The sequence below is a fragment of the Hippoglossus hippoglossus genome, chromosome 1 (genome assembly GCF_009819705.1).
Source record: "Hippoglossus hippoglossus isolate fHipHip1 chromosome 1, fHipHip1.pri, whole genome shotgun sequence".
Lineage (NCBI taxonomy): Eukaryota > Metazoa > Chordata > Actinopteri > Pleuronectiformes > Pleuronectidae > Hippoglossus > Hippoglossus hippoglossus.
The window spans coordinates 3200072-3211947 of record NC_047151.1 but is presented as its reverse complement, the minus strand read 5'-3'; the positions used below and the strand labels follow the sequence as shown (position 1 = coordinate 3211947).

The window sequence follows — 11876 nt, the reverse complement described above, 5'->3', positions numbered from 1 at the left end:
GAAGAGTCTGTATTGTGGCTTGGCTCTTGGTGTTTGTTACGTTCTTGTTGTTTTGTATTAATGAATGGTCCTTTTGATGTGTCACATCTCATCTGCGTGTCTTCCTGCACCAGCAACTTGTCGGGCTGTTAATCGGCAAGCAGGGAAGAGTCGTGAGTTTCATCCAGCAAAACTCTGGTGCAAAGATCTACATCTCCACCCGGCCTTACAAGCAGGACTTCCAGATCTGTCACATAGAGGGTGAGTGAGGCTGACCACGTCTTCACTTCAACTCATGTCGTCTGATGTGAAGGGGTTGGGATGGCAGGAAACCAGATTGTCAGTGGGAGAAAAACAGCAGATCATGTCACAGAAACTTGTTTTGGACTGCACCTAAACTAACTGAGTGGTCTCTCTCTGCAGGTACACAGCAGCAGGTGGACAAAGCCCTGTCATTGATTGGGAAGAAGTTAAGATATCTGGATTTAACAAACCTATATGCCCCTCCAGTGCCCCAACTCGCATTGCCATCACTTCCTAGGACCTCCTGGGTAAGGATGGGCTCTGTGCCTCCACTTGTATATAACTCCTGAAAATACTTTAATTTTGTAATATTAATCCAAAGGGGAGGGGCAGGCTGGGTTGGAGTACAGACACATGTTTGCACCTTCTTGTTTCTGTAAAGAGAAGTTTCAATAGTTTTGTTTTTATGCAGAATGAACAGGGACGGGAAGTGTTTGTATAAAAGTTTATCAATTTACTCATTTAGTCCTGGTTGTGTGGAAGTAACACGACAAAGACATTAAGCAGTTCAGTGGCCTCACCTTGAGTCACAGTTGGTGACCGGTGCCATTTTGGATTCATTTTTAGTTTGGTAAAATACACAGATTCGTTAAGCTGCACAGCCAACAAATCTTTCCCATTCCCTTTTGCCTCTCTCTCAGACATCATAGTGCAGTGACAAAATATGTTGTTAAAGTCCAGTCAACCCAGGAGAATATTTGTGGTTTATATACAGTACTGGTCGAAATAACCGTATTCATAATTTTCATAACCAAACAAGCTACCTAGAAGTACAGAATGGAAAAATCTAGATTCAGAACCGTGCAATTTGGTGTAGATCCAAATACAAATGCGGATCTAGTGTTTTCATAAGGGGGCTGTTGGACCTTGGCAGTGCCATTCTCGTTTAACTGACAAATAATGAGGGATCTGAAAACTGAATCTTGCCTCCTTAACAGGACAAGCCAATGTCAGTGGATCAACCTGCTGGAGACCAGGCCCTGCAGGCAGCTCCATTGAGCAACAGCCCTGTGCCCCTAGCAACAGTCTTCACATCCACCCCTGCTCCCGCCAGCAGCCCAGAGGCTGACGGAAAGCTTGCCGCCCCGGAAGAGAACGGTGAGGCTGAGATAGAGCCCATGAGGAACGGAGCCGGCCACACCTCAGAGACGGAGAGCAGCGACAGCGGAGCCACCCCTGGGGACAAGGAGAATTCCACAGGAGCTCCACAGGATAGAGAAGGTAAAGACGGACCTTATTCTCTGGACAGTTTGAAGTTACCATATGCAGAACTTGAATTTATTTCTATTTATTTTCTATTTCTGCCTTTTGGAGTTGCCAGTGTGTAAAGCTACTATATTTACTCTTTCTCTTGGTTGTCCAGACCTGGCCAATCCCAGTGGGATGCTTCAGTATGACAGGGCCATCCTGTTGGACTTCCAGTTCAAGCCTGCCTGCACACAGAAGCCTGAGGGACTCCCTACAATCCCTGGCGTGGTGCTAGACCAGGTATGTTATAGATTCATAGACTGTTAGACAAAAGTATTACACTGTGATTAAACCTATTACAGCAGAGGGTTAATAAATCAATGAATGGAAATGTCCGGACAGTTTCCTTAGCAGATGGCAAACTCTCTGAATGTGACTATAAAACTGGAATTTGGCGAGTGAATTGTCTGGTGACCTTGTAAGCATATAGCCCAGTAAATGCTGTTTTGATTAAAATCACACACACACATTCTCACACCAGACTCTTTTTGCCCACTACTATTGGGGGGTTCATTGCTCCCCCTGCTGTTCAGCTCATTGTGTGTGTGTGTGTGTGTGTGTGTTGCAGATGAACCAAAACAAGTTGGCATCTCAAGTCGTGGATTCACGGGTGATTTCCAGAGGACCTGATTTCACACCTAAGGAAGGACGAGGCGTTCCAGTAAGTAACTAACAAACAAACACACTCCTCCACTTTCTAGCCTCTGTTTCAGTCAACACTTGATAACATGCTGCTTTTAAGTAAAGGATGTTTTCCTAATATATATAATTCTGTTAGAGGTCGTGATCTGATACCACTGGAGGAATTGAGTTTCTTCTGATGGTTAATTCAACACAGAAAAACTCTTGAGATATCTAAGTAGGGTTTTGCTTTTGCATGGGTCAAAATCAGGTTGATCGGAAAGAATATTTTGGGGGAAATAGGCTTATTCATTATCTTCACAAGAGTCAGGTGAGAAGATTGATTAGACTTATGCAGCATCTTTTCATCAAATACAAGGCGAGAGCTCCGCTGGGCTCAAAGAATGGAATCAGATACTGGAAGACAAAACTTTTGAACTTAGGAAAGAGCCAGGCTGAGTTCTTACCCCTTAGACCAGCTGCTCCTAACTCTCATCATGCCAGTGTATGAGAGGATCACCTAAATGATATTTATGTTGCCTTACTTATGAAACTCACACAAACTTAAACACTGGAATTGAAAATCCGTTATTTTGGCTAATTTTAAAGATATTGAGTCATAGTAATAATACTGTTTTTCCTTTCTTCCTGTTTAAAGCTTATAAACATTGAGGCGCAGCGACCACCACCCAGGAGGATCATCACCCTGTCTGTGCACGATGCTGTTCAGCCGAAGAAATCAGAGAATGCCTGGAAAGCAGGCGCGAAGAGGGAAAGCCTCCCAGTGGAACCAGAGTCACAGAAAACACAGGTATGACCAAATATACAAAAACTGAAATCCAAAAAGCAGTGGGCACATGTATGTTGTGCCATAATGCATCAAACGTGATACCATAAAATGGTGTGCCTTTCGGCATTCAATAAATTTGGTTATCAAGATAAAAATATTAAATATTAATATTTTATTATTAATATTAAATAATAACTTTAATTGATTAAAGTTACCTCGGGGCACCACCCTTCAAAGGAAGGGAAAAGATAGCCAATTTATTGATTAAGTCTCATAGATTAAGGTTCTAACTACAAATTTTGGAACTCTGATTAACAATTAAATTAATAACTATAACCAAAATTACCATATAGATAGTTAGCTAAGTTGAAAGATATGGGGTTCTTGACAGTGTAGAGGTTGGCGAAATTCACTTATGCAACATTAATGGAAAAACATTTGTGAAAGAAAAACATTTATTATGAATATAATAAAGTATAAAAACACAAATTACTAACGGTATAATTGCTAAACAAAGATAGGTATGTGTGTATACATGTGTGTGTGTCTGTGTGAGTCAGCGTGCTTTCAAGATGGTCGCTGGCCAAAGAGACAACACCCTTCCCCCACCTATTGGAATGTTTACGACCTGTAGAGATAATGAGGTGAAGAGTTATGCGTGTGTCTGTGTGTGTGTGTGTGTGTGTGTGTCTGTGTGTGTGCCAAATTAGAGGAAGTTACTAGATTGGATGCAACGAAAGACTGTGAAGAGCATAACAGACTAACATTACTTTCTCAATAACTTGTACCCAAAATATCACAACACCACAAATCAAACTTATAAACCTCACACAGAATCGAATAAACAGTCTTGCTTAGCCTAGTATAATTATTAAGCCCAGTTGTGTTACCAGTCCGTGGAAAGGGGAAAAAGGAAGTTGCTGTGCAGTTCGCAGTTTTGTGTCGTCTTGCTGGTTTCGGTTGAGCGGTGTAGCTCAGTTGTTGGCTGAAGTTTGCAAGCAGGACATCGAGTCGCTGCTAGGACGTTGGTAGAGCTTGGAGGGCGAGGAGGTTTCCTTGGTGAGATGAGCTGGAAGCTGCACCTTTGTGCTCCTCTCGAAGAGTTGGATGGGAAGAGAAGATGTGAGCTGGAGAAGAGGCTCCACAGCCTTCCCTCCTGTAGAAGGATTGTAGGAAGAGGCAGGAACTGGCTCGACAGCCTTCTCTCCTTGGAGGGAGTGTAGAAAGAGAGTCTAAGATGCTTTCTCCCCGTTGAGGGAGTTTAGAAAGAGAGAGAAGAAGCTGGAGAACCTAGCTTATATTGGCCCGGTGACCTCACAGGTCATGGGGTCCAGAGTGACCAATGGGAGTTGAAACCTGTGTCCCTGGGGGGGGGGTTTCCACCCCTCTGTGTGAAGTTGATGCCCTCTGGGACATTGAGTTCCTTGCTCTGGTTTTTAATGGCCCCTGGGAGACGGAGTCCTGGAGGGACATGCTGCTTCAGGCTTTGATGGCACATGTAGGCCGAAGTGTGGTTTCACACAAAACCATGGCCCAACATGTAGAAATTACACATACAGACTCATTTTTATAATTAATGATAAAGTCTACGTGATTGAAGATTTTCAAAGTATTGGAAATTCCAGTAAAAATAGTGTATATATCTGTAAAGTATTTAGTTTCTGTATTACTAGTAGCTTTACAACAGGATTAGTTTTTCATGTGGAGCGAGAGATTGGTCTTTGTGCTTGATGACCTCAGAGTTTAAGTACCTGTTATGGCCTATTCCCCTCAGGACCTGTTCAAGAAGGTCCGCAGTATCCTGAACAAGCTGACGCCTGAGAACTTCAACCAGCTGATGAAGGAGGTGACGGACTGGACCATCGACACGGAGGAGCGGCTCAAAGGAGTCATTGACCTGGTGTTTGAAAAAGCCATCGAGCCCAACTTCTCAGTGGCCTACGGGAACATGTGCCGCTGCCTCGCCACGGTAAGCAGGTCGCTTGGTTAAGCAGAGAAGTGTGTCGACTTTGGAACGAGAGGCTTGTGTTTTTTAATGTTAATTGTTTAAATTGGATTTGGAGAAGTAGATAAATATTGCTCTTTCGTAAACTGTTGCGCATTCATCAGATGCAAAAAGATTATGGAGGAATTAAGTGATCTTTTAACCAGCTATTGGAGGTGTGTGCACACAGTGTCTCAATATGCAGTCAGCAACTTGCTAAATGTTTATGATGCAAATGGATCAATTGGTTCATATTCAGTTCTGCCTTGATGCAGAATAATGCTGTGAAAATCAACACAATTCAGTACAGTGTGATGATGTAGTTTTATTGTTTTGATGCCTCTAGTGTCTACACCAGACGACACACTATTTATGAAGGAGCTTGAAAATCAGTCACAAATAATCCTTTAAAACACAATTTATTAAACGTGCATATTCTCAATTATAGACTCTATTTACAAGAGTTCTAGAGAAACTATTTAATTTTCTGTCTGCCATCATTTGATAACCATAACCTTACATATATTAGTCATTAAGATCAAATTAATCCAGGTATGAACATGTTAATTTGTTGATCTATTAAAAAAAAATTAAACCCGCAGGAAACTTTTTTAAGAGTTAGTTCATTACTTATTTTGTCTTAATTCTTGTGTTCTCTACTAAATTCATTCCATTTACTGTTCATGTGCAGCTCAAAGTGCCCACAACTGACGAACCCAACAACACAGTGTACTTTCACAAGCTGCTGCTAAAGCGCTGTCAGAAGGAGTTTGAGAAAGACAAGGTGGACGATGTGGTGTTTGAGAGTAAGCAGAAGGAGCTGGACTCTGCTGCATTGGTAAGTGTGACGCCGGATCTTTACCGAAACGTCTTTAGTTTCTGTTTCAACTCTGTTCAAGAGGTTTGTTTCCTTGGTCCCATTAGACGGAGCGTGACCGTCTTCAGCTAGAGCTGCAGGAGGCCAGGATGGTCCGGCAGCGTTCCATCGGCAACATCAAGTTCATCGGCGAACTCTTCAAGCTCAAGATGTTTACGGAGGCCATCATGCAATGACTGCGTGGTCAAGCTGCTGAAGAACCACGACCAAGAGTCTTTAGAGTGTCTGTGCACACTGCTCACCACCATCGGCAAGGACCTTGACTCTGAGAAGGCCAAGGTGAGCTGGTGGTAGTTAATTTTACATAAATCTTAAATTTATTTTATTATGGTCTTATAAAGGTCTTAAGGGCTATTACGGTTTTCATGCTGCTGTTGATGAAATGTTCCGGTTTCATCTCGGGCGGTCAGGACTGTTCCAAGTAATAAACTGGACAATTGGTCAACTCTGTAGAATAATAATCCCTGCAACCTGCTGTCCGGTAGATTGAATGGAGACATGCTGAACCTGACCTTCATGTCTTTAATTAACCATCTCTCTCCCTCTGTGTCTCACCAGCCTCGGATGGATCAGTATTTTAACCACATGGAAAAAATCGTCAAAGACGAGAAGACGTTGACTCGGATACGGTTCATGTTACGGGATATTATAGAACTGAGATTGGTGAGTGGGTCTTTGCGATTTTTATTTTATTTGCACAATTGTAAAGAGTCCGACATTCAAATTCTTCAAAGTAAGATGGATTTTTCCACAGAGATTTATTTCACTGATTACCTGGAACATGATAGTGGATATTCTGCTCATATTCTGCTCAATGAATATCTACACTGCTGTTGTAAAGGAATTTTAACACTTTGTAGAAGGACTGATATAGATAGATATATAGATTATGGCAAAGAAATATATAGTGGCATGATATGTTACAGTTTAAATATAAATCAAACCAAATTTCTTTATGTAAACATAAATGCAGGATTTTTACATTGTTTATTCTGTAAATTTAAGTTTTCATATCAGCAAACATAAACGCAGATACAAATATGTCAGTGAAAGGGTGAAATCGGCAGATTTTTATTGGCTCTAGGCCAAACTGTATAAACCATCACAAACACAGCAGGAAATAACCCTCTTAGGAATATGTCACTCCTAAAAAATCAACAACGGCTGATATGGCCAAAAATGCCCAGCCATCTCACTTTTACCCTTTCTTCCTCACAAATGCATAAGGACGAAAATCACTATTAAGTACTTGCAAGCTTGATATGATCCTGGGATGGTGATAAAAAAGCTCTTACCCCCAGTAAATGATACCGTTCTGATGGATTTTCCTCTTGTGACAATATCTCATCAAACACAGCAAACTCAGATGAATGTGTTGTCTTTTCCTCACATCGATGTAATGAACATAATTACTACAAAATAGGCAGCTGTTAACTGTAATTTCTATTGCCCAACATTTGCCTCAAAGCACACAGTCTGTAAATCACACGACAGCCTCTATCCTTAGGCCCTTCGCGGCTCCAAACCCCAGAGGAGCCGCGAAGAGACTGGAAGCGAGAGGGAGCCAAGCCCCGGAGACCGAGGGTCACCGAGGACAAACCTGAGCCAGAGCTCAGTCCGAGAGCCTGGTGAGACGCACGGTGCTGCCCAACACCGGACAGACATGGCGATAATACTGACACATTCACTCTCTGCCATTACACACACTGTTGTGACTGTGGTTGTTTATTTGCCTTGACAGTGAAACCTGAGCCTGTTGTCGTGACGATACAGAAACCTGCTCGGTCTGAGGAGCAGATTGACAAGAAGTCCAAGTCCATCATCGAGGAGTTCAGGAACAATAAGGATTTCGAGGTGCTAAGATCCACTCAACTGATAACTGATTTTTATTCACACCAACAAACGGCTGCTTATAAGAATATTAACAATGACATGTTTACTGCGTCCGTAGATTAATTTATGAATCAGATCATTTGGTCTTTAAATAAATTATTTGGTGGGGCAACCTGATGGTGAAGGCACAACATAGACATACATGCTCTCAAGCAGCAGCTCTCCTGTTTGACCACCATTTAGTCTCATACCCCTCCTCTCTCCCTACTTCACTATCTGTTTATGGCCAAAGTGGTGTTGAACATCTCTTTTTCTCGCTCCTCTCCAGGGGCCTGTACTACAAGCGAGTTCAACATACCAAGGATATCTTTCTGATATCCTTAACTGAACTTAACCTAACTATCGCAACCGCGCAACAGTGTAGTTTCATTTTGGTGGGAACTGACTGCACGAGTCTCACACACAGAGAGAGAGAGAGAGAGGGGAGGGAGGGAGGGATGGAGGTTGTCACAAGATAAATCTGTAAATTATCTATCCCCATTCCAAACAAATATTTAATTTCATAAGATAAAGGGAAGAATAAAAGTATTAGTCTTGAACATGCTTCTTTGTTTTCTTGCAGGAGGCTGTCAAGTGTGTGGAGGAACTTGATCTGGGCTCTCAGTTTCACATCTTCATACGCGTCGGGATGGAGTTGACTCTGGAGCGCAGTCAGATCACACGGGACCACATGGGCCAGCTCCTCTTCCAGCTGGTGCAGAAGGGAATCCTGCCCAAACCCCAGTTCTACAAAGGGTCAGTTCCCCTGCTCAGTTCTACTTAAGAGTTCATTTCAACCCCTGTGTGGAGAAAACAATAGTAAATAGATTTAGTTGATGTTGTCCAGCCATTTATCTTCCTGTTAATTATTTTCAAAACCTATAAACATGTCGATACGAGCAAAAGAGAGAATGACTATTGCAATTTTCAGTGGTTTTTGGTTGTTTCTAAAAGTCCATGGTGGCTTTTTCTAGAAAGGACTTTTTTTACATCTAATTTCTTATTAACTTTAAAAGACCCAAACAAGTTAAATAAAATAAAAAAACTTCTTCTGTCCCTTTACTGTGGCCAATTTCCAGTTTATTTTAAAATACCTTAAAAGAAAACCACTGTTTGGTTTCTCCTTATTATTCTGTTCTTACAAATTCATCAACAACTCCCAAACTTTAAGTAACATCAGGTATAAAGAAGAAGTAAATTGCCAAAGATCCATTGATTTCTTTCGGGAACATGTAAATTGAGTATAAGAAATCATTTTCTTTTTGCTCAATAATTAGACGTGGTCCGTTTTTCGGAGCAGCTCATTTTTCTAACCACAACATCCTTGTTTCTTTTCCCAGGCTTGCAGACATGCTGGAGCTTGCGGACGACATGGCCATCGACATTCCCCACATCTGGCTGTACCTGGCCGAGCTGCTCTGCCCTGTGAAGGAGGGGGGCTTCTCTATGAGAGAGCTCTTTAGGTACGAGACACCCTCACATGCTCATGGAGCCCATATGGGTGAAATCAAGTGAAAGTCGGTGTCCAGGAAAGAACCTTTAATCGGATCTTGGAGGCCAAACTACTCTAGCTGATCATTTTAGTCATCTGTCTCAGAAATAAGAAGAATAACCCCATGAAAAGGCCACACACGTGTTGACAGTGATGAACTCTGCTCTAAACTAAGCTGTGTGTGAAGTAAAGATATGTTCAGACTTTTAAGATTTATTTTAATTTCTGTCATGTTCTGTTTGTTCACAGTGAATTAAGCAAACCTTTGCTTCCTGTGGGAAAAGCTGGGATCTTAATCTCTCAAATACTGCACATACTATGCAAACAAATGGTAAGAAACACTTTTCTTAACTCTTTTTTTTCCTGTTACCTGTTCTCATTATGAAGCAGGTGGATTATAACCAGTGACTCAGCTGCAGATATAATGTAAATATACATAGATTATTGACTTGTACAGAATCTATATTGATAGTGTTATTGTTGCACTGCAACAGAGTTCACTGTAGCATTTTTTGTATTATTCATTCAGTGTTATTATAATTCTGTTATAATTATTATAAACCAGTAAAATGAAAAATCTCAATGAAATCAACAAGGCTGAATTGCTCTTTTGATTTGAAGCAAATATTTTTCTCATTCATTAAGTAAGTTTATGAATTAAATATTTCTCCCTGCTGTAAATTAGACGTAATTAAAAAAGACATTTCAGAGCATTGGTTTGTGACGTTGTCCGGTCTCGTCTCCACAGAGTCATCGAACTGTGGCTTCTTTGTGGGGGGAATCAGGCCTCAACTGGACTGACCTTCTGCTGGAGGAAGAGGACGTCCAGGCTTTCATCTCACAACAGGTCAGTGATGAAGGTCAACGCTCATCAAGGGCCAAGATATATCACTGGGAGAAAACCCTCAGTTACCATCGATCAGATGTTTGAAGACTGTTTAACTAATTGAAATAAATAAGAACTTTTAAGTTTTTAATTGTTTCCACGTCGTCTTTCTCTTCTATACTTCCTCACGATATCAATGTTGTCTCCACTCAAACAGAAACTCCAGTTTATTCAGGTGGGCGCCTCCAGCTCCGAGGCGACTCTGTCCGAAAGAATCTGGTCTCCTGAGAACGGTGAGGCTGAGATGGAGCCCATGAGGAACGGAGCCGGCCACACCTCAGAGACGGAGAGCAGCGACAGCACACAGAAGCCCGAGGGACTCCCTGCAATCAGTGCCGTGGTGCTAGACAAGGTATGTTATAGATTCATAGACTGTTAGACAAAAGTATTACACTGTGATTAAACCTATTACAGCAGAGGGTTAATAAATCAATGAATGGAAATGTCCGGACAGTTTCCTTAGCAGATGGCAAACTCTCTGACTGTGACTATAAAACTGGAATTTGGCGAGTGAATTGTCTGGTGACCTTGTAAATATGTTTTTTATTCGTTCCTAAGAAACCAGAGATAGAATTGGACCAAACTGCAGAAGAAGAGACAACGATCCAGGAGAAGCTGGATGAAAGTGAGCCTGTTGTGTTGGTGGAGCCTTCAAGCTCTGCAAGGAAGACACGACAAAGGGCTCCATCAAACCTGAGGAAGAAGACGAGTGGACTCACTCAAACGGAGCCCGTGGTTTTTGTGGGAGCTGCCTTCTGCAAAGAGTGGCCAAAGATTTGTGTCAGTTTTGGATTCTCTGAGGACGAATACTCCAGCATCCTGAAGGAGCAGCAGCAGCAGCCCCTCACCTCCAAGCACCTGGGCCCACCAGAGGTGGTGCTGGAGGTGGTGCCTAAGGTACTTCAGGGCTTCTGGCTGCCTCCTGAAGAGACCTGCCTGAACATGCCGTCCCAGCACCTCAGTGTTCTGGCTGTTAGCCTGACCAAAGCAGTTGAGGACATGGTCTCCAAACTTCTGCCCTCACTGCTCCGTGAAGTCAGCTTCACCCGCTCCACCAGGGACAAACTGGTCCAGTCGATCCAGGACGGTGTTAGACAGAGCTTCACTCACCCCGTCCTGATGGAGAAGATCAGCTGCTTTGCAGTAGATCTGATGAAGTCCATGACCACCATCGCAACAACATCTGTGAGCTGTTTCAGCCACAGATTTCAACAAAGGAGCCAAACACCGTTGCTGAAGAGGTGAAGCAGGAGCCTCATCAGGAGTCAGCATTCACTCTTCCTCCACCAGCTCCTCCTGTGACTCCTCCTGCTGAGCCTGCTGTGGTCCTGGAGGGTGAGGGTCTCTCTCATGTACCCATCATCCCACCAGCTCCTGTGACTCCTCCTGCTGTCACCAGTACAGAGCAGAAGAACGTGGACCTCAAGGCCAAGACACAAACGTTTAAAAAGTGTAAAAAGGCTCGGCTGAGTCCATCCCTTCACTCACTGGTGAAGGAAAAATCTCTGCTGCTCTTTTCTTACTAAAGAGGCAGAGTGAAAAAACGATTCCCTTACAAATAATAAATGTATTGTTGCATCGCAGTCTGTCTCTATCAGTCCTTTTCATTTGTTGTGAGTTGCAACAGGAAATTAAAACATTGATAAATTAAAACCGGATTTCAATACATTTACAAATATCCAGAAATAACATCAAATACAGGAGTCTGACTGATTTCATTTCATATTGTTGCCCTGGTCATCCAGTCCGAACTCAAGCTCCAATTAATATCTTTTTCCTGAGCTTTCAACCATATTCAGAAGTCTTCTGAAAATGTCCTTTACA

The 11876-nt window shown here is 42.4% G+C and overlaps 1 protein-coding gene across 1 annotated transcript; it reads left to right on the top strand.

The window, feature by feature from the left end:
* The first annotated feature begins 300 nt into the window (after positions 1-300).
* Positions 301-11578, top strand: LOC117771337 (eukaryotic translation initiation factor 4 gamma 3-like). The gene is given in 20 exon segments (XM_034601578.1): positions 301-318; positions 1221-1503; positions 1646-1770; positions 2099-2191; positions 2810-2962; positions 4716-4910; positions 5617-5769; positions 5850-5972; positions 5974-6081; positions 6361-6721; positions 7310-7412; positions 7414-7430; positions 7544-7656; positions 8258-8430; positions 9015-9137; positions 9416-9497; positions 9915-10013; positions 10210-10404; positions 10611-11244; positions 11343-11578. Coding segments are annotated over 20 exon segments (3387 nt in total).
* Positions 11579-11876: the final 298 nt, after the last annotated feature.